Raw genomic sequence first — 20546 nt, 5'->3', positions numbered from 1 at the left:
ATAAGTGGACAAGAGTTTAGTGTCTCCGTCTCCATATCCCGCAGCAGGGGACACATACAGCTGTAGGGGTTTCTTCTCAAACGAAGACAGGTTAAGTCCGGCTGAATTGTTAACGATTGGCAGGAAGATTCGCATTTGATGATTGGAATGCAGAGTTATTGCTGAGTATATAAGAGGTTTAACTGAATTGTGGTCACGGAGATCAGGTGGTTGATCGCTGTGTGTAGATTACACGCAATACTTAATCCTGACTCGATCTAAGTTTCCTGGGCTTAGTTGAACTATTTTTGATCCAATAGTTTAAAGAATCAGCAGAAATCGCGATATCTGATTGAGATTGTTTAGCAATTTTACATCTATCTGTTTAAGAAACCATTCAACAAGTCATTTATACTTTGGAAAGCCAAGTCTGCATGCAGTTCTGACTCTCTATTCGTGTCTTTCTCTACTGACAACATAATCTTGTCTGCAAGTTTGCAGTGTATTTCATAGTGCGCCCATTTGCTTATGCACTTTCTTTTCTAGCCTAATCGCGCACCTAAGATTTACCTCCTTCTCACTCATCCGAGCTCACTTAGTCTGACCATCCTTCGCTGCTGTTTTCGCCTTGCTTGAAGAGCTCTGGCCGTGTTCTTATCAGATCCGAAACTTCCACTAGACCCTCAAACGTCTTTGATTGGTCCCAAGCTTGGCCTATAGTGCCTGAATCTGGACTGTTTAACTTGCTTTTCCGTCAGTTTTCTCCGGATTTGACGTCAATTCGCTGTGCTATCTATCGTTTTCATTCTAGTTCTATGCTAGTTTCATCATAGAATCAAGTATATGGTTTACAATGGCTTTATCTCGCCCGGATAATGTGCGAATGCTCTCTCTGCCTGTTTCCGGTAGTAACGAGCAATCTAGCTATGTCTCGCTATCGTCCTCGCCAGCCATGCAACGACGGCCATCCATGTTTGATTTTATCTTGGAAGAAGGCGGTAACACAGCAATTTCACCAGACTTGATTTCGTTTGCAATGGCTCCTCCATCGAGAATGCAACGACTCGATTCTATAACTCGACTGACCAACCTCGTAGAGCGCAGGTCGCAGAAATTGATTGGAAACAGTAAAGCCCTAGCGGATTGGGCTGCTTCTATGGTTGACATAAGTAAAGTTGAGAATCGAAAGTTACGTCCGTATTATAGAAGACAGGTATGTACAGGTTATTTGCAGCTGCAAGATTTGGAACTAATCCTCCATTAGAATGAACTTATTGATCGCTATTTGGAAATAGATTCACTGCTGGATTCGAAGATCCCTGAGAGTATGCTTCAGAATTATGGCGACGATAGTTCATCCCGACATAGACTTGAGGTCCCTGGTAATATTGACGAAGAAAGCATGCCATTGCTTGGTCAAGACTCTGGAGATTTTGAAGCCGGAGTGAGAGTTGCCATTTATGTCAATTTTGCTTTGAATATATTTCTGTTGGCCGGCAAGGCAGCAGTGGCTGTATTATCAAACTCACTATCGCTTGCTGCATCTCTCGTTGACTCTGCTCTTGATTTTTTATCGACTGCGATAATTTGGATTAGTACGATGTGGGTAATTTCTAGTTATACTTTGACTGGGATTCAGATTAACGAATCTATGTAGTATAATCCAGTCGCGGAGTTCTCGACTACGACGGGCATGTAAGTGTTGTTTGAAGGCAGTAATCTTATTCGGATCTAATAACAGCAGTTCCTGTTGGCCGGGCGCGTCTTGAGCCAATCGGAGTTTTGGTATTTTCGATAATCATGATTGTCTCATTTATCCAAGTTTTTATTGAAGCAGTCTATCGTCTGTTTGGTCCATCAGATGACGTTTCGCTTGGCATTTATTCCATCGTGATAATGGTTCTAACAATCGTGTCAAAGCTGATTGCGTATATTTGGTGCAAATCAGTGAAGTCAAGTTCAGTGCAAGCATTAGCTCAGGATGCCATGACGGATGTTGTTTTCAATTCACTGTCATTGTTATTCCCAGTCATAGCTCATTTTGGTCATGCACCTTGGTTTGATGCGGTTGGTGCGATTGGGCTGTCGTTATATGTAATTGTCACATGGTCCGCAACGTAAGTAAACGACATTTAAGTAAAACAGAAGGAAATACTTATCAATATGCAGTGCGTTGTCTCATATATCACATCTGACGGGAGCATCTGCGGAGGAAGAAGATCGACAAGTGATTTTATATCTTTGTGCTCGATTTGCAGATAGTATACTGCAGATCAATTCGCTCAACACTTATTACGCTGGAGACCGTCTAACGGTCGAGGTAGACATTTCTGTGAATGACAAAATGACAGTTCGGGACAGTCATGATATTGGAGAGTCTCTTCAGTATGCTTTGGAGACCTTGCCGTTTGTTGAACGTGCATTTGTGCATATAGAGTAAGTTCTAATTTTGATTCGGTAATATTTTCCGACTAACAAATTCTCAGTTATCGAGCCGACAATTTTGCAGGACATTTACCTCGTTAGTACTCGCTAACGATATTTAGAGGCTCACAGAGCTATTTTGTGAGGCAATATAATTAGATGTACGATACTTGAATATAGAAGATTAGTTTAAGCAAGCGACCGTGGTCACGTGATCCGATATTCTCTAGATCAGAATAGTGAGGAGCAGCCGATAAACATTAGAATTCACAAATATTTAGCAGTAAAACAATTGGCAATATTTCTGAGTTGGTCTAAGTAGTTTTAGACCGCGAGGAACTAGATTAATAAAGACGAATTTTATGACCAGATAGCGGAGCCAATGAGCATAACATTTCGTTGCACCGCCGTGCGGGCAAGGATCTCAGAAGGGCGATTTTTGAATGTTTGGAAACGACAAATCCCACGACGCGAGATGAAATTCGGGTGTATATTTTTTTCCGCCGGTGGTTTGATCTGTCGAATGCAATCAACAGGACAGACGAAGGATGGCAAACCGGAAGAAAAGTTGCAAGAAAAGTTTCGAGACGCATTGTCGCGAGACTCAAGGAAGAAGTTGTATAAAGATACCAAAGTACGAACGCAAGATGCGATGAAACGAGCTTATGAAAAAATTCCGAGGAAAATGAAGCCTGTATTTCATGAAAACGTATATACCGTTCCGAATCTGCTGACGATGTCACGGCTCGTAGCTACTCCGTTCATTGGGTACCTGATCGTTACTGGACAGGAGTCCTTGGCCGTGATGGTGTTCTCGTATGCCTGTGTTACGGACTGGTTAGATGGCTTCATCGCGCGACGGTATAATCTTCAAAGTATAGTCGGCAGTGTGATTGACCCAATGGCAGACAAGTTTTTGATGGTCACTCTAACGGGGACATTGGCCTGGATCGGAAGTCTCCCAGGTACGAGTTTTTGTTGTAGTTTATTCATTGGGAGGGAAGAACCGATGGAATTGAAACGGATAAAGGTATCTAACGAAACTATCCAGTCTGGTTGGCGACAATTATTCTCGGCAGAGACATTCTACTCGGTGTCGCAGCCATATATTACCGATACATTTCTCTTCCTCCGCCAAAAACTTTCAGTAGATACTGGGATTTTAGCATCCCATCCGCGGAAGTTCACCCGACGACAATCTCGAAATACAATACGGTTCTGCAGATGTCGCTAGTAGGGCTGACGGTCTTGAAACCAGTCATGTTGGCCCAAATGAGTGAGTCTATGCAGCTGCTACTCATGCAAGGCATGGCCGGACTTGAGTAAGTCTCTTTGTGAACAGAATAATACTAGACTAATGCAGATTCAGATACACGGTTGCCGCAACAACACTCATCAGTGGCCTTTCATACGTGTTCTCCAAAACGGCGGTCAAAATACTAACCGAAGAGGAAGTCGAACAGCGACGCCTCGAGCAGGAGAACCGAGCTAGCAAAGGATCGTCGGAATGAACTGGGTAGTGGTCATCAGGGGCAGTCGGTATGCTATCCGGCTGTATGCCTAGCTCACCACTAGCAAAGACCTCTAACTGCAAGTAGGCTTATTGGAGGGCAAAATCTGATTCTTGGGCTGGGACGGACCGATGGATTGGAGCGTATGGGAATTTCTTATTTCCGAACGTACTATAAAGATCTGTTTTCTTAAGCTGGTATTCAAATGAAGTAAATAAAGATTTCTTCTGAATGAGAAATGCTGCGGCCGCGGGAGACAACCGCATAATATTATGTTTATAGCGTAAATGGAGTAATAAATCTAACTTGCTCTTTGGCATCCTCTAGCCAGCCTACGACATTAGTTAATCCGAACGGGCCAATCGTATGTCCCGCCATGGTCACCCGCGGAAGTCATCCGAATTTATCGCGCTCTCAGGAATCCAGGGCCCAAGCAGAACGAGCATTTTTTCTTTCTGAAAACAAGTTTTATTGCTCGCTACCTGTAGAATCCTTCTATTTCTCGGTTCCCGTGAACACTATAATTCCGGTCGGTACCGTAACTACAAGCTTAAGCTAATAACTTCAGTATTATTGTGCAGTACTGCTAGAGGTTCTGCCCGCCGAGTTCTCCCGGCCAGATCGCCGCACGCGCCGCACATACAATAGTCACAAGGGCCCCGGGACCAAGGGACCGGTGTGACGTCAATCGGACTCGGACGGGGCGCCGAGTTATTCCGGGGCAGCGGACAATAACAGTTGGGAAAGGCAAGGGGCGAGTGGAAGACCAAATTAAACCAAGACTGATTTCATTCGCCACGGTTTCGCGCAAATTTCCTTCTAATTTGAGAGAAAAGAACGAATATGGAAAAAAAATAAAAGCTCAGTGGCTTTGGTGGTCCTGGTCCGGTGACTATAGTTGCGCTGATCCTCAGGACAAACTTGTCCGATTTGTTCCGATATACTGGGCACACGCGCCTGTGCCAGCGTAGTTAATGCATGGAAATCTACGAACGTTACCGCTAGTAGATGATTCACTTTATGTTCCGCTCCAATGTTTTCGTTTAATCGCATCTCTCCTGTATCATCGGCCATCACCAAGTCCACGTAAGCACATACGCCGCCAGATATCGTTGTCTATATTAATCCCCTGTCCTGCTTGTATCTTACTCGTAGTCGCGTCTACCCAGACAACACAATTTTTGTTACTCATAAAACGCTATGTCTTCAATACTACATGCTTCTAAATCTCTTACTACGTTGGGTCTTAAGCAATCCACGTATCGTGTTCTGTCCCTAACTCCTCAGACAAGCTGTCGGGCCTTCACTGCATTCTCCGCTCAGTCTATTCAGCAACACGTCGTTGCTCCGCAGCCTCTGCACCCGGAACTCGAAGCGGGCGCCCACAGTGTACAAGTCGAAGAGCCTGCGTTAGACTCAGTCACAAGCAAACCGCCGACAAACTCGCTTCTGAAGTCCGACTCACACGACTACTTCACCTCCGCAGCATGGCCCCATCCGATATACACAAAAGACCAGATGGAAGCCGTCGGCGTCTCTCACCGAGCAGCAACGACGATGTCAGACAAAGTCGCCTTCGCCACAATTGAAGTTCTTCGAAGTTGCTTCGACTTTGCAACTGGTTATACGCATCCTAAACCTGGCCATGAAAAAGAGGCCGCCATGACCGCGGACCAATGGATGATGCGCATCGTCTTTCTAGAAAGTATAGCCGGTGTTCCGGGAATGGTAAGCAAGTTCTCATGCTAGAAAGAAAATAATTACAACAGTATTCCTAACTTTTCTTCTTAGGTCGGCGGAATGGTTCGTCATTTGCATTCGCTCAGATGCCTGCGTCGTGATCGCGCGTGGATCGAAACTCTGCTTGAAGAGGCTTACAACGAGCGCATGCATCTTCTCACTGCAATGAAAATTTATAAGCCTGGTCGATTTATGCGTCTGATGCTCTTGGGTGGTCAAGGCGTATTTTTCAATCTCTTCTTTGCCGCATATCTCGTCTCACCAAGGACTTGTCATAGGTTTGTTGGCTATCTAGAAGAAGAAGCCGTCATCACTTACACACGATGTCTGAGCGATTTACGAAACGGCTTGATTCCCGATCTGGCCAAACAAGAAGTCCCAGATATCGCGAAGCAATACTGGAAAATGAGCGATGATTCAACCATGACGGACTTGTTCTTATACATCCGAGCAGATGAAGCAAAACATCGCGAGGTCAACCACACATTTGGCAATCTCGACCAGAAGAGTGACCGTAACCCATTTGCAATGAAAATTGACAACGGAAAACCTCAGCCTTCGAAAGGTCTCGACTCGTATGAGCCTGTTGGATGGGAAAAGAAAGATATTGCTGCCTAGATTAGCATTTGACATTTCACTTGTAACAATCGTTTGAACTGCTCTCCTCTCAGCTAATTCTTATGTTACTTCGTATCGGTAGTAGATAATTTATCGGGGTTTCTATAATAGTAGAATCATCTTCGTAGAATAGCAAATCCTGCCTCATCATTTTTCAGCTCAATTGGTTGATGATCTACCTTGGCGACACTGCTGTAACGACTTCCATCTATTCAGTGTTAACTGTACTGTATCGGGCTAGTTCTCTTTACATACGATGTAATGCCGAAATCAGTTCTTGGATTTTCATAGGATGGGCTTGTGCTTCTCCTTGAACGGATCCATGAACTAGCGAGTAAGTAAAATTCCTTCAGCAAGGTATTATTCTTACTTGTGTTATACACAAATCCGGAAATATTTCCGATGCGGAGAGCTTCTCTCTAGCTCACATTAATCAAGCTGGATATAAGATTTCACCTCATCTGACCAACCTCAACAAATCTACGAAATCCAACACCTTGAACCTAAAATCAGGCGTAAGTAAAATGTCGTTGCCTCAAATTTCTGGATACTTACATATCCGGTTACTTCGAATTTAATACGTGTCATCTCGTGTTTTTTATCCATTCTCTTCTTGTAGAATACGTAGTATTGTTTTAGTTTATTATGAACTATAAACAGAAGGGTTACTATTACTCCCAAAATACTTTCAAATTCGTTTATCTTGTCTTGGGACATTAAGGCTTGAAATCGAAAATACATATATATCTTAGTACATACTACTTTTACTTCACGGTCAATATATATTACCTCTATACATGGCCGAAAAGACAAACCACTTAGCTTTGCTACGTAAGAAAATATTTCTGATTGTGAAATTCTGACCATCTATGCACTTATCACAAGTCAAATTGTAGCACAATTCTGAACATTATTCCAATCAAACACAAACTAGATGAGCAATTCGAAATCTCCGCAGACATGACAAACACCAGGTGCAAAACTCTTAATCTTTGAAATGTCCACAAATCGGACCTTCTTTCCGCCCGCCAGACTTGTCAACTGATTTTCCGTTTCCCTAGTCCATGCATCAATTCCAGATGCCAGGACATTAGCATGAACGTGTAGAACCACCGAACTTTCTGAAGACTGAGCAGAAAGTTCAACAGCAGTTTCCCAACCTTGTTTAGAATCAGGCAGCAGTCCGAGATTGATATGACTCAACGGAAAATCCACTTTGTCACGGATCTCGTTCAAGTATCGGCTGACTGCATGTCTATTATTTTCTAGAAACACAACAATCTTCGGAATCTGCCTACTTTCCCATTTCTCCTCATGCCGAACTAGCTGGACACTCCACTTATTAACTCTGGCCCCTCGAAGTAGTCCTTCTACACTCCACGGGTTAATTTCCCAGCAAAACACAGTTCGGGCTCCAGCTTCTATATAAGAGAAAGTGAAATAGCCGATCCCTGCATAAAGATCGACAATCATGTTGTCCTTCACGCGTTTAAAGCCCAGAACCCGGGCTTTCTCTTTAATATTGCCTCGACTAAACATCGTATATCGAGGAGCCCAGGTTTGATAGATCCCGTTCTGACGGGTAGTTGCCCAAAATTCGCTCTCGAGCTCGCATGAACTCGGAGCGGATATACTTTGCTGTGTGATGGAAGGTCCAAAATTTCCAAATAAGCACTGCAGAGACATCGGCTTCCTCATTTGATTATCATAGTCGGATATCGGTGCATTCAATGCTATGTGCGTGACCCCGACCTGTGCCGAAAGCAAGACGTAGAAGTCATGGAAGAAACTAGGAAATTCATGGGAAATTCGCCGGCCTAATTCGGACTCCGCAAACGATCCGGCCGAAATCAACAACAGATTTCCATAGATGTAATATCTATTTGGAGTGATGACAATAAACTGTTGTACCTCATCGTCTGACAACGGGTATCTCCCATTTAATACTTTCAGTGTCTGCTCTACTGCAACTCTCAGATTTGAACCTCCGGCACTAACACTCTTTATAACAGTTGATTCTACAGACACCAATCGAGCTGTTTCTGGCAGCTCCAATTCCCGTTCCAGGTCCTGTAAAGTATTTCCATTATTTTCCTAGCATTATTAGCCCACCATGGTTCAGCTCTCCTGTTGACTTTCTCTCGAACCTTAGTTGTAAATATTAAATATTTGTCGTTCGCCCTCGAAATGCCTCTCTTCCGATCAAATATTTTCAAATGCTCCAGTAAAGTTTTATAAGTTTTAATATTCTTTTCGTCGCCCGTCTCTAGCGCAATAACTGAACTCATCAAGTCGGTTATCAGATAAGACTCTATCTTAGGCTAGCTGCTGGGCAAAAAAAATCAGCCAAAGTGGTGTGACGTCAGCGAGTATATATTTTGGTTCAGATCCAACGCTTTGTTCTAATGCTCAGATGTTCAAACTTCAAATTTACCGTATCTATTTTATCTGAACTAGGAAGGTAGATAATAGCTGCTGCAAATATAAATATTGCCACTATTGTAATGTCGAGTCTGCGAAAACTTGCGGTCTCCCGTCTAGCGACGAGAAAGAGCTCTTCTCGAACAAGAAAAACTTCAAAGGAATTCGACGATGAGGATGAATATGACGATAATTTCTCAGTCATCTCAGACAGTGACTGGAGGTATAAATATATTGATATCGTTCTCCAAATTTACGCTAATAAATGTTTAGCGTTGCATCATTAGATACTCTTGACTCCTTTGGAACCGATAATGAATCTTCTCCTAGGTCGCCAGGCAACGTACGCTTGAAAGATGGCGACATCAGCTCTGATTGGCGTGACAAACTTGAAGGATACATTGATATTCTATCGATTGAGCGAAAACATTCCAACTCATCCAGTCGAGAGGATGCGATGTCGAGAATTTGTAAGATTGCTAGTCTCAAGTATGCTTGGCGGATAGCTGAGCGACGGCATGGCGACTTGGAAGATGGAATCACACGATCTTTAAAGTATTCAAACTCATCTAAAGAGAAAATTTTGGCCTGTAAAAGTAAGTTATTTATTATTTTATTATTTTATTCTGGGTCTTTCGTTTATTAACTGGTTAGTGTTTTCGATTTTTGTAATAACTGATCCTGAAAACGAAGGCTATTTCAAGATTGTTCCGATTTTCAAGTCACTAATTCTAAGCGACGAAAATCTTGCAGTCAAGGAAGCAGCGATTACCGCCCTCGGTGTTGTGGTTTTTTTCTCGGGTGCTTCGGGAGATTCAGAAATAGATACAGAGCTTGACTTTCTGTTAGACATCATCATGACTGACGGAAGTTCAATCTCTGCTGCTGACTCGGGAGAGGTAGTCTCAGTTGCAATTAACGTATTTGGATTTCTGATTTCCAAGCTTGATGATGCGTTGGATATTTCTCAAACGTATGTTCATTTAGATTGATTTTTATTATCGTTACATTTTTATCTAATTTTATAGATCCATGCCGATTTTGGTAGATCAGCTAGAGTCATCGCAAATGTCAGTTCGTATGGCTGCCGGATACGTGATTGCCTTACTATACGAGCGATTTTCCGAAGATATCGGCAACTATCATCTTGTCGATTCATCTGATGAGGAGCAAGACAACGAAGAACAGGAAATAGAAACACTGAAGGAAAGGCATGAGTCTAGAAATGGCAAAATTGAACCTCTAGAAGAAGATGAAGAGTATGAAGAAGGCGATGAGCCCTCTGTGGAAATTCCCAAGCCTATAGCCATACGACCTCAGCCTCAACGAATGACTTCAGGGCAGCCTACACTTTATTACGACGAAGATCAATTAATTTATCAACTATCGCAACTTGCCACGAGCTCCACGAAACGGGTCGCCAAGTCTTCCCGTAAAGTCCAAAAGTCGGTCTTTCGAGATATTGTCGACACTGTTCGAACTGCAGTTCAGCACGAGAATCCGGATGATAATCAGTCCGACATAGTGACGTACGAGCGAGGCAACGGCGACCCTATTCCGACAACAGCGTCCTTGGCCAGTTCAAGAATCAACCGGAGTTTGAAATTCGAAAGTATTACGCTCCACATTGAGTCATGGGCTGCCTATCTCCGATTAGCGCAAGTGAAGAAGGTTTTGTCGTACGGACTTCCTGTTCATTTCACGTATAACCGCTGTATCCGACTTGCACTAGATCCACAAGGGTCAACTACTTACGAATTATCGCGACGTCCGAGAGCAGTTCCATCAGGCAATGAAAGCGAAGATTTCGATGAGCCAGCTGAAGGAGGAAACCATGATCGAGAACAGGAACAAGACTCCGATATGAAGCAGCTGATCAAATCAGTCAACAAAGAAATGAAAAAATATCGCCATGATGATCTGCGAAAGGCTAGAGAGACAAAAGAACGGTATCAAAGAGAAATGGAAACTTGGTAGCATGATGGAGGGGGGTTTATATATATATATATATTTGGGTAAAAGCAGTAATAATACAGTATATCATACATATCATACATATATCTATATATCCATACCCGCGTAGCCATGTATGTTATCCATCAGTCTTCAAAGGAAATTTAATGACGATCTTCTTTCAGTTTATCATATGAAAGTGGAATTAGCTTTCTTCTCTTTTTTCCATTACCATCGTCGTCGTCGTCGTCATCATCATCTGCCAACGCAGCCGGCCTTCGACCAGCAAGCTCGGATTTTTTTCCTCCAAGTCCGATTTTAAACCCTGAACTAGACTTCGTAATAGGCTTCGAGGTAGGTTTTGATAACCCAATGGAGATGGGTTTTTGTACTGACTCTGACGATTCCTCTTTTTTGAACGATACTCGGATTGGACCAGAATTGCGCTTTAATTCTTCTTTCTTCTCGCTTGCCTTTAACTGGCCGCCTATCACTTGCGACGCCTGTTGCTCCAAAAACGAAGACACCAGGGTGTCAACATCCGCCGCAGACTCTCTAGATTCCGACTCATCCTTCTTAGATTTCTCTTCCTGCTCAGTTTCTCTCGCATCAATTTCAGCCTCGCGGAGGCGAAAAACATTCCGATTTCGTAGCCATGCTGAGCGATCTCGGTAGTATTCTTCCTTCTGGCGCTCTTCCTCTCGATCGTCATCCCATTCACTATATCGTATAAGCAGCATTGCTCGCGTTTTCTCCAGCCTGTCTTTATCGTCAACATCCCTTCTTGTATCACGTTCTGCATTGGCGATTCGGACACGTTCATCGCGAGTGTATCGTCGTTCTCTATCAAGAAATTTTGTCTCGAGTTTATCTTCTACAGATTCTAATCTGCGCTCCTCGATCTCGGCATCAGTAAGAGCTTTGCCGTCGTCGTCATATACATCTCTCTCTTCGTCATCGTCATCGTCGATGAAGGTACTCTCCCCTTCAATATGTCTGTCTTTTGCTCTTTTGAACTCAATAGGCTCGTCAAATCCGAGTGATGTAACCTTTGGCGTTTGGCTTGTAGCCTGGCGTGTTTTCTCTTTCTCGGCCTGCATCTTTTGCAGCCTAGTCCGCTCAACCTGTTCTTCTTTTTTGATCCGCTCACGTTCCCGTTCGTTCGCTCGATTACGAAACGAGCCGATTTCTTTCATAATAGTTGCGCGCTGCTCTGGTGGCATATCAGCTAACCCCTCGTCGTCCGGATGTGCTGTCGATCGTAACAAATCTGCAGTTTCGGAGTCATTATCTTGGTGAGCCGCTTCCGGATGCTCAGCAAGATAATTTTCGTAAAAGGATTTCCTGGCATCCGGATCTTCCCAAGTCTTAATCAATTCCATCGTGGCAGCAACGGCAGAGGAATATTCCTTATCGCCTTCATCGATTCCAAGTGAAACAGATTCTAGTTCACGCCTGGTATCTTCAGAATACTTGACATCAAAACTGAAAACTGGTTTATCTGGATCGTCTTCTTCTCCATCTTCGAGCTTGACTTCTTGATGAGCACCGCTGAGAGCTTGACTGATGATTTTGATCCCACGACCAAGCGCAGTAACATCTTCGTATTCCACAAATCCAAACCCTTTTGACTTCCCCAGAGAATCTTTAATGCGGACCCAATCTGTGATTTTACCTGATGACCGGATGATCCTATCGAGCCAAAAATCATCGACAGCTTCCGGCGATACGATGAAGTAGATGATCCGTAATTGCTCGTCTACAGTAGCAGGTCTCATATTTTTATCGGATAATACTGAGTATTGCACTACCTGCACAGGTGCTTCTTCGACATGTTCTTCTACTGGATCAGGTTGACTGAAATTCGATGGCGGCTGTGTAGTATTCACAACTGGCTTTGACACTATAGGTGCAGCTCCCGGTGGCATCGCGTAAGGATTCGATCCAGGAAATCCAGGTGGGAATGGCATCGTAGGGAATCCAGGAAAACCTCCTGGCAGTCCTGGCGTGTGAAATGAAGGCATTCCAGCTCCAGCTGAAGACGCACCGGGTGGCATACTAGATCCTGGTGGCATTCCGGGGACCGGCGTAGCTGATATTGAAAATGCAGGAACTCCAGGGACTCCAGATACTCCAGGAACTCCGGGAACTCCGGGAGCTCCAGGAGCTCCGGGAACACCTGCGGAATAGTGACCTGAATTCGAATTAGTACTGATCCCACTACTGGTTCAGATCTTAAGGTAAGATGCTTACCTGGAGGATATTGCGACATTGTGCGAGCAATCCAGTTCTAGAACCAACTCAACTATAACTAAATTTAATCAATTCCTGTCGTATTCTATCTGTAATACTCTAGATCTCGAAGAAATTAATTTCCTACCACAGTGAGTTTGCTCTACAGAGGATAATAGAAATTTCGAAGGTCTCAAGACCCTGGAAAAATGACCACTATGAATAAGTGTAAATATTAATAAACACTTATTCCATAACTCAGATCTTTGGGATGGGCTAATAAATTGCTGCATACTAATGTATTTTATTTCGTATTCCAATTCAGAATTATTTCGAAAGTAGAGAATTTAAAATCTCGACAAAATGGTGATCAAAGTAACAATTCGACCGCTATTTGCACGGGTATTACCGTCAAGGACCAATTTCAGTCGACAGCTCAGTCAATCCACTGTTAATTTCCAAGATATGCCGTCCGTCATTACTGCCTCAGGCGAGAGGCACACACTGCCAAAGGTCGATACGGCTTTCAAAACCCGGGCGTTCACAATTGCTGATGCAATGAGTGGTAAAATTACGCGAGCTCAGTCTAGTGCGGGTTCCAAGTTGTGGAATAAAATGAGTTGGAGAGGAGGTCATCGCAAACTAGTTCGACGACAAAAAGCGAATGAAGTGATTTATCAACCGAACGAGGAAGAAATAATGAAACAATCTCTGCAGAAATATTCATTCAACGCCGTAACACTAGCTAATTTACCCAACTTGGGTCCATATGCGGGTCGAAGTGTCCGTGTTCGCCGGAACTTGAATCAGGCTCTCGGCCAATTGATCCGGATTACTCGTGTGAATGAAGTCGCTGGCTTGGAATTCCGATATCGAGAATTCGAACGGCCAAACTTGAAGCGGAAGCGGATTGCCCGCGAATTGCGAGTAAAGCGCTTTAATAAAAGCATTAAACAAATGTTTCGTTTATACAGCCGATATAGATCTTTAGGATACTAGACTAATGACCTTCTGTTATCTTTGGTATATTACAAGTGTAATATGTTTGTATATAACTTCTAATCTAAATGACAAAATTTTCTAATTTACTGCGTCTACCCATTGCGCACTTGACATTTGCTGCAGACGACTTAATGCACGAGCAAACGCAAACACCTCTTCTTCGCCTGAAAACATGTTCATATTTTTGAGCGATTGTTCACTTTGAACGTTAAGGTCGCCGACCATATCCATCATTGCAGCGTTCATTTGGGGCTTGCTGTTCGGCCTGTCGTCGACGAATATATGAGCAAACGGGACTGCAGAAGTGGCAACAAGTTTCCCTTTACTTTCGTAGACCGCATCTAAAAATGTGATGAAACGTCTCGCTCTGTCTTTGTTGCTGACAGTTAAGATCGGGATATCAGTCACAACAAACGCCTGGTAGACTCGTGCTAGTTCCAGATAGTCAGCAGCAGATAACGGCTGACCGCACAACTGCTCGAAAGTGAATTGAGCTACCTTTCCCGATGCTCGCGGAACATGTAACTCGCGGCCCCAGATCGTGTGAGTAGCAGGATGAGGCGGATCTCTTGGGTTCGCGAAATAATCAAACCACTTTTCAGCATGAACTTTTGCTGCAGCATCAAGTGGCGAGTGGTACACATCTTTCAAAGGCCGTTCAATCCTACGATAATCTGTAGGAGAGTCAAGACAAATAACATGTAGCCGTTCTTTGATCAGATCTATGCAAGGGATGAATGACTGTCGTTGAATACCATTCTTATATAGCTCATCGGGCGCACGATTCGAGGTGATCACAAATACGACTCCATGATGGACCAAGATTTCAAATAGGCGTCTCAAAATCATTGCATCTGCAACGTCAATGACCTGAAACTCATCAAAACAAAATACACGAGCCTCTTCGGCAAGTGCTGCAGCCAAAAAAGGAATCGAATCAAAATCGATTCCGTGCTGAACTTTTAATTGATGATTCCGTTTGTGCACGTCTTGCATGAAGGCATGAAAATGAATCCGACGTTTGGATAGTTGGGTCGTAGGGATAGTGGAATAGAACATGTCCATCAACATCGTCTTGCCGCACCCAACGTCTCCATAAAGATAAATACCTTTTGGAACTGTAGACAAATCTATAGTATGAAGTTTATGTTTCTGAGTAGGCGATAGAAAGGCCATTAATCCCTTCTTGGGTTTTAGAGACTCCAAGTCGGGATACTCGACGTTGTGTGGACTGTAGTTTCGAATCTCATCGTGCAATTCTACCAATGATGCAACAATTCCCCGCTGAAATTGATCATCTCGGATTTGTCCCTCTGATACTAAATAGTCGTACTGTTCCAATGGATTTCGATCTATGAACCCATGGTCGGCGCTTGTACTTATACCCCGCACTATACTCTTTCGTACATCCACACTAGTAACAGATATCGTGCCTGCAACGACTTTGGTTCTTAATAATTGAGAAGAACAGGAAATATTTCTTGATATTTCTTTTGAAAAAAAAGTAGAAGCAGCTCGAGGTAACCGCAAAAACACTCGCGCTGCTATCATTAGTGGTTCCAGTGCACAGGTGGAGTCCAATGGTCAAATATGTATCTATATAGTTCGCTGCTTTCCACAGCACTCAATTGGTCTCTATTAGTCAGTACGAGTAAAACTAGTGTCACAAATGACATTACCCAAACAGTAGTTTATTATTATAAAGTCTAATATTAGCACAGATGCACTTGTCCAGTCAAGTCGAGTGTTCCTTATCCCGTCCGACCTTATTTGAGCGAAGTAAACTTTTTAGCCGCACCAATTGTTCTAATATCTCTAATTCGACTGGCCCATCACTTCTACCTGAGGTATCCTAAGTCCAAAAAAAGAAACAATTACAATATCAAAATTTGAATGAAAATAGAGTGCGAACTGTAGCGCATCTGTAGATTAGTAGTCTATGAGTCCTCAAATTATTTAGTGTGATCAATCCAATGCTATTCGAAAACAAACTACAAACTACCATGCAATCTAATCAAAATGCCCAAAAACAATTCAAAGACCTTAAAAATGACGACCAAACAAACTCTGAATACACTCCTTCAACAACATATCATGCTCAGCATCAACGGACTCATTATTATTCGCAGCCATGATAACACGAGACGAGTAATCTTCCAGGCAGGGCGCAAATTGGAAATCTTGTCCTGGCTCGTCATGAAGAACTATCTGTTCAGAATTGACATCACTAGCTGAGGTTCGCAATTCAATATCTCGCACAATCTTACCGTTCGAAGCCGCAACAGAGCGCCAATACTGATTTTCTGGACTGCTGGCAAGATAATCTTGTCGAGTTGTTCCACCTCCATATGGCCCGTTACCTTCCGAGTCTTTAGCAAGATAGTAAGCTGAGCCCGCTTGCTTTGTTCTAATAGTGGAACCTAAAGAATGGACAGCATCTTCATATTCTTCAGTTCTTCCCCGATTCAGCTCTGCTGAAATCTTCAACTGCGGAACAAATTCGACCTTGGTTTGAAGATTCAAGGGATAATCATAACTAGAGTCTCCGAACGTGGAACTCGATTGCGTAATCTTTGTATCTGCAATCACACGTTGAGTTCGCGCCGAATCCGTATAGATTTGGAGATTTTCGGAGCGGATTTTCCAAGAATATGTCGGATCAACAGATCGAGACCCAAAAACTAAATGTGTACTAATCGAACCTTGCCGAGTAGCAATAGAGGTGATGTTCATATTTTGACGATCATGACTATGGGACAAAGTATTATCGACTTCGATAGGATCGATCTCATACGACATAATCTTTCCCTCGCCATCAACAGTACCCGACCAGCCAAAAATATTGCCAGACACAATCCAGTCATTTGCAATTATAGGCTCGAACATATCGCCAGTTTCAAGCGCAATCGAAATACGAGCACCAGCCCATAAAAGAGGCAATACCGGAGTTAGGTCCAATTCAAACATAGGCACATCGAACGCACCGATACCCACGATGGGGCGCCAGAATCCCGGTGAAATGCCTCCGGTGTAAATAATAGGAAAAGCAAAAGTTGAACCCACGAGCATGTCGTCAACATAAAACTGAATTTCGCGATGGGGTCCATGGGAATCCAACTCTACACCAGGAATTAAAGATTTGTATTCAGAAACCGCATTGGTATACCAAAACTCTTCAGCAGCATTACCCGAAGCAGAGATCAACGCAGTTGCTTTGTACACGGTACGAGGCAGCCAAACGTTGAGCGAAACTTCATCCCTGGGTAAAGAAAAATGAGAAGGCTTACCATCTGCCGACCGAGCAGCGGAGAGAGGTACTACTATATCTGCTCTGGTTGAGTCCAAAACTTCAGGTACATAGTAGAAAGTGGCCGTTAGCACCATGGCAAACGAACCGGTATAAGTCTCATCTACCAGATTACCCATCTCAAATATGAAAGGTTGCTCTTTTCTCAGCAAAAATAAATATTGCGATATATCCTTGGTATATTCAAAATGTATGCCATTTTGAGTGGGCTCAGCCGTTGAGGTCCGCCAAACTTCGTGATCGCCAACAAACACAAGAGCCAGCCGGTCAAACTGTCTTCCTTGGGAGGTCGTAGAAAGTGTGAGATGGACATGTGTGAATGGCACCGACGGAGGTGTCCAAACTCCTACAAACGGTTTGCCATATGAGAAACCAAAGACATGATCCATGACAATTTGGGAGTGGACAGGCGGGCCATAGACCTTGGGTGGGACATAGACCTCAAAAACCTCCAGCGGAGAAGCCGGAGAATCTGAAGTGAAACCCAAGGAGGACCTAAGAGTGTGCAGCCATAAACAATTCGAACATGCGGGCAGCAACGGAGAACTGGGCAATGGCAAAGACACGAGAGATATCAGTGCGATGGATAGAAGGATGAACGGTCGGATTCGAAGCCGATACGGATGCTGGCCGAGGCCGTCCTGGCTCGCCATGTAATTCCCTAGCGGAACCTTCAAGTCGGTTGCCATGAGAAGAGTTCAGATGCGAATATCTACCAGGGTTAGAGCGAACTGGAGACCGGATTGGTTCTCGCTCGTCCAGGGCCAGCACGATCTTGAGTTAAACCAGTCTTCCTCAGCCCGATAATGGCGACATGGTGCCCGTAGACAATTAATTACTATGGCGTAGATAGTGGTTACAAGCTGAAGGTGTTTGTGTTCGGGCGATCCACGTGCAGTCGTGGATGACAATGTGGCGAACGTCTTCCAACGGTTTGCACGTGAGCAATTACGTCTGCATTCTGGCGGCCGTGTTGGGAGTGAGCGAACAAAGAGAGAGGCAAACAGGCAAGGAGACCTGAGACATGCAAGGGATTTGAACAGTTTGTCCAGTGTGATAGGCCAGACAACGACAGCAACGCAACGCAAGGCGCGCGTGCGCGAATAACAAGAAGGGCGTTTGTAGAGAGCATTGCGGGAGGCACTCCAATAGAGCGCGATGGGACGGCTAGAATTTGGCTAGTGGACGCAGAACATTCAGGGCCCCAGGAGAGAGAAAGGGGACGAGATGGCGAGGGTCGGTAGAAGCAGAGCAGAGACTGGGCTGCTGGAGTGGACGAATCGAGCGAACAGTTCTTCCAGGAACCGAGACCAGAAGGCCCAAATGGGAAGCACGCAGACAGTCCACGAGAAACAGAACGTTAATTTGGAAACTTTGAATTGCAGAGCAGACAAAGAAAGCGTGTAGCGAGTGGCAGACACGGTCGAGGGCCAGGACCTATGATCCAGCTAATGCGGTAAAGCGCAAGGGGAGCTCAACTGGACCGACGCGTGCAAAACCGTCTGTTTCGGCGCGTTTGTTTACACACGCGTGCGCGTTCATCACCTTGACGCGCCTTCTTAGTTTGCCTTCAGGGGTTAGGGTATCTAAACGAGGGCATTGTTTTTGAGGGAGCACGGGGAGCAGGGGGATGGGGTTGAATGAGCGAAAAGGTGAGAAGTGCAAGGGGGGCGAGTGTGTATGGTGACATCTGGAAGATGGCAGGGCTGCTATTTGGGAGATGAGTGACTCCTAATAGTGTTTCATAGTAAACAAGAAGAATCTGGATCAATGGGTGCTGAGGCCGGCAGAGAGAAGAAGGTAGAGGCGAGGGCAGACTCAATTAATTAAAATAGTCTGGTGAGCAGCAGACCGCAGACAGCAGACAGCAAAAGACAGTAAGAGACAACAGACTCAGACATCAGCAGCATTCCGCGACGCATTCCGGACCCGTGAAAGGGGTAAATTAATTATAGCGCACGCCGACCCGTGCCACGTGTGTTGGCGGGAGAATTGCTTTCGGGGAAGGGCCAGTAGTGGAAGACTTGGCTATGGAGGTCCCAGAGTCGGGACGACTATGCTCGACCCGGCTCAATATGAGGACAAATATATTTTTATATTGATATGCACATATTTTTGCGTCCAAATTAGTCCACGCCACGGCCATCAAGTTCACATTGGGAAGTCCATTTTCAATAAGGTTTCTGCGGGCGTTTGTTTACATTTATTTCCCTGGTCTTATACTAGGCTGTGTTACAGGCACAACGCGAGAGTGCCAGCAAGCAGCAAGTAATAGCAGTAGTAGAAGGAGTAGTGGGAGAGCAGTGGGAGCAACATCCATACTATACAGTAAGCTCTGCATGACCACTGGCGTTGTCAGTCAGTCAGTCAGTCAGTATGTCTCTCTCTGCTTGTATGCCTGCAATTGGCCACCTTTACATTGTCATCCTTGCCTTACTCTGCAGAGCTGCTGCTGATCCCCTTCTTCTATTCTATTTATCGACCACCAACCCTCCAAATCACACTGTAACCATATCGCTCGCACCATAGAGACTGCAAAAAAACCGAATTTACAATCTGCCCGTTTCGGCCTCACAGCCTAATAGAATAGGATTACTGCAGCGTCCGAGCCCCGCGCGTCTTTCCCATAAAGCCTCAACCTGTAGAGCGGCAAGGCAAAACGACGCAGATAGAGTAAAAAGACCACAAAGAATACAAGCTCAAACAGTGCCCATCCTGGCACTGGCGCTGGCGCCGGTGGTCGGAGCTGCGTGCTAGCTAAAAGCCCTCGTTTACCGGTGAAGCCCATTTGCACCAAACCCGCGTTTCCACCTAGCTAGTCTCACTAGAATCACCCAGGTCACTCACCCACGGCCCTCACGTTTTGCGGTCGCCTTCCAGGTGTGCTTACGCCTGTTCGTCCACGCACACACACCCCCTAGGGAGGTCGACCGGGCAAAAACAGCCTCTAACCTCGAATTCCAAACCATCGCGAAATCCCTCTTGCTCATCTCTGTTCCTGGCCCTCCCTTCCTTGCACGACTTTTCTCTCGCTCGCCCGCTCTCTCTTGCTTCCTACTCCTCTCCTCCTCATCCCTCCTCCATTCTCATCTCGCTCGTTTTCCATCCTTCCACTCGCGGATCCGATATTCATTGCGCCGACCGCCCTATAGACCTGTGAGTCCTGGCTTTCTGTTGTGCTCTCTTGCCCACTCTGTCTTCTCCTAACACGCAAACTATCAAGCTGATTCCGCCCTCCCGATTTGCCGTCTGCGCTTCTCTTTTCTTCCGCATCACCCTCCCCGTTCTCCTCTGCCCACCACGGCACGTCCATTCGTTCTCAATGCGCTTTTCGCGCTCAAGGTTAAGGCCGTTGCCTT

The 20546-nt window shown here is 44.7% G+C and overlaps 10 protein-coding genes across 10 annotated transcripts; 5 read left to right on the top strand and 5 right to left on the bottom strand.

The window, feature by feature from the left end:
- Positions 1-862: 862 nt before the first annotated feature.
- On the top strand, positions 863-2505 carry V1516DRAFT_627556 (cation efflux family-domain-containing protein; the record flags this gene model as incomplete). The annotated part of the gene is made up of 6 exons (XM_066919797.1): positions 863-1192; positions 1244-1581; positions 1637-1674; positions 1724-2096; positions 2149-2415; positions 2466-2505. The coding sequence occupies 6 exons, from the start codon at positions 863-865 to the stop codon at positions 2503-2505; spliced, it is 1386 nt and encodes a 461-aa protein (XP_066776413.1).
- A 181-nt stretch (positions 2506-2686) lies between these two features.
- V1516DRAFT_679145 (CDP-diacylglycerol-glycerol-3-phosphate 3-phosphatidyltransferase) lies at positions 2687-4236 on the top strand. Its single transcript, XM_066922864.1, has 3 exons — positions 2687-3368; positions 3455-3725; positions 3773-4236. The coding sequence occupies exons 1-3, from the start codon at positions 2786-2788 to the stop codon at positions 3912-3914; spliced, it is 996 nt and encodes a 331-aa protein (XP_066776412.1). The 5' UTR covers positions 2687-2785; the 3' UTR covers positions 3915-4236.
- An 834-nt stretch (positions 4237-5070) lies between these two features.
- V1516DRAFT_679141 (alternative oxidase-domain-containing protein) lies at positions 5071-6388 on the top strand. Its single transcript, XM_066922863.1, has 2 exons — positions 5071-5642; positions 5706-6388. Exons 1-2 carry the CDS (start codon positions 5115-5117, stop codon positions 6270-6272), a joined length of 1095 nt encoding a protein of 364 aa, XP_066776411.1. The 5' UTR covers positions 5071-5114; the 3' UTR covers positions 6273-6388.
- On the bottom strand, positions 6389-6860 carry V1516DRAFT_665691 (Acylphosphatase-like domain-containing protein; the record flags this gene model as incomplete). Its single annotated transcript, XM_066920695.1, has 5 exons — positions 6389-6480; positions 6528-6599; positions 6643-6691; positions 6743-6775; positions 6828-6860. The coding sequence occupies 5 exons, from the start codon at positions 6858-6860 to the stop codon at positions 6389-6391; spliced, it is 279 nt and encodes a 92-aa protein (XP_066776410.1).
- Positions 6861-6925: 65 nt separating this feature from the next.
- Positions 6926-8674, bottom strand: V1516DRAFT_679136 (S-adenosyl-L-methionine-dependent methyltransferase). Its single transcript, XM_066922862.1, has 2 exons — positions 8420-8674; positions 6926-8366 (listed from the first exon to the last, which is right to left on the bottom strand). Exons 1-2 carry the CDS (start codon positions 8558-8560, stop codon positions 7203-7205), a joined length of 1305 nt encoding a protein of 434 aa, XP_066776409.1. The 5' UTR covers positions 8561-8674; the 3' UTR covers positions 6926-7202.
- A 12-nt stretch (positions 8675-8686) lies between these two features.
- On the top strand, positions 8687-10747 carry V1516DRAFT_679134 (interferon-related developmental regulator-domain-containing protein). Its single transcript, XM_066922861.1, has 4 exons — positions 8687-8916; positions 8967-9289; positions 9348-9666; positions 9722-10747. Exons 1-4 carry the CDS (start codon positions 8777-8779, stop codon positions 10668-10670), a joined length of 1731 nt encoding a protein of 576 aa, XP_066776408.1. The 5' UTR covers positions 8687-8776; the 3' UTR covers positions 10671-10747.
- A 63-nt stretch (positions 10748-10810) lies between these two features.
- V1516DRAFT_686913 (uncharacterized protein) lies at positions 10811-12918 on the bottom strand (the record flags this gene model as incomplete). Its single annotated transcript, XM_066923692.1, has 2 exons — positions 10811-12840; positions 12900-12918. The coding sequence occupies 2 exons, from the start codon at positions 12916-12918 to the stop codon at positions 10811-10813; spliced, it is 2049 nt and encodes a 682-aa protein (XP_066776407.1).
- A 284-nt stretch (positions 12919-13202) lies between these two features.
- Positions 13203-13966, top strand: V1516DRAFT_679131 (uncharacterized protein). Its single transcript, XM_066922860.1, has one exon. It carries the CDS (start codon positions 13242-13244, stop codon positions 13875-13877), a length of 636 nt encoding a protein of 211 aa, XP_066776406.1. The 5' UTR covers positions 13203-13241; the 3' UTR covers positions 13878-13966.
- On the bottom strand, positions 13913-15641 carry V1516DRAFT_654329 (AFG1-like ATPase-domain-containing protein). Its single transcript, XM_066920300.1, has 2 exons — positions 15560-15641; positions 13913-15513 (listed from the first exon to the last, which is right to left on the bottom strand). The coding sequence occupies exon 2, from the start codon at positions 15429-15431 to the stop codon at positions 13959-13961; it is 1473 nt and encodes a 490-aa protein (XP_066776405.1). The 5' UTR covers positions 15432-15513; positions 15560-15641; the 3' UTR covers positions 13913-13958.
- A 282-nt stretch (positions 15642-15923) lies between these two features.
- On the bottom strand, positions 15924-17840 carry V1516DRAFT_696770 (peptide N-acetyl-beta-D-glucosaminyl asparaginase amidase A-domain-containing protein; the record flags this gene model as incomplete). The annotated part of the gene is made up of 3 exons (XM_066924053.1): positions 15924-16561; positions 16583-17659; positions 17714-17840. 3 exons carry the CDS (start codon positions 17838-17840, stop codon positions 15924-15926), a joined length of 1842 nt encoding a protein of 613 aa, XP_066776404.1.
- Between the last annotated feature and the right edge of the window lie 2706 nt (positions 17841-20546).

This window comes from Lipomyces oligophaga, assembly GCF_038497815.1.
Source record: "Lipomyces oligophaga strain CBS 7107 unplaced genomic scaffold V1516scaffold_6, whole genome shotgun sequence".
Taxonomy (NCBI): Eukaryota; Fungi; Ascomycota; class Lipomycetes; order Lipomycetales; family Lipomycetaceae; genus Lipomyces; species [Lipomyces] oligophaga.
Note: the sequence above shows the minus strand (reverse complement) of the source record. Positions and strands in the feature narration are given on the sequence as shown.

Excerpts from the sequence above, each read along its gene's own strand:
- V1516DRAFT_679145 (XM_066922864.1), top strand. The coding sequence starts at position 2,786 with ATGAGCATAACATTTCGTTGCACCGCCGTGCGGGCAAGGATCTCAGAA. Across the intron at positions 3,369-3,454 it reads CTGGATCGGAAGTCTCCCAG|TCTGGTTGGCGACAATTATT; the intron begins GTACGAGTTTTT and ends GAAACTATCCAG. Across the intron at positions 3,726-3,772 it reads CAAGGCATGGCCGGACTTGA|ATACACGGTTGCCGCAACAA; the intron begins GTAAGTCTCTTT and ends ATGCAGATTCAG.
- V1516DRAFT_679141 (XM_066922863.1), top strand. The coding sequence starts at position 5,115 with ATGTCTTCAATACTACATGCTTCTAAATCTCTTACTACGTTGGGTCTT. Across the intron at positions 5,643-5,705 it reads TAGCCGGTGTTCCGGGAATG|GTCGGCGGAATGGTTCGTCA; the intron begins GTAAGCAAGTTC and ends TTTTCTTCTTAG.
- V1516DRAFT_679136 (XM_066922862.1), bottom strand. The coding sequence starts at position 8,560 with ATGAGTTCAGTTATTGCGCTAGAGACGGGCGACGAAAAGAATATTAAA. Across the intron at positions 8,367-8,419 it reads ATTTAATATTTACAACTAAG|GAAAATAATGGAAATACTTT; the intron begins GTTCGAGAGAAA and ends TAATAATGCTAG.
- V1516DRAFT_679134 (XM_066922861.1), top strand. The coding sequence starts at position 8,777 with ATGTCGAGTCTGCGAAAACTTGCGGTCTCCCGTCTAGCGACGAGAAAG. Across the intron at positions 8,917-8,966 it reads ATCTCAGACAGTGACTGGAG|CGTTGCATCATTAGATACTC; the intron begins GTATAAATATAT and ends ATAAATGTTTAG. Across the intron at positions 9,667-9,721 it reads GCGTTGGATATTTCTCAAAC|ATCCATGCCGATTTTGGTAG; the intron begins GTATGTTCATTT and ends CTAATTTTATAG.
- V1516DRAFT_679131 (XM_066922860.1), top strand. The coding sequence starts at position 13,242 with ATGGTGATCAAAGTAACAATTCGACCGCTATTTGCACGGGTATTACCG.
- V1516DRAFT_654329 (XM_066920300.1), bottom strand. The coding sequence starts at position 15,431 with ATGATAGCAGCGCGAGTGTTTTTGCGGTTACCTCGAGCTGCTTCTACT.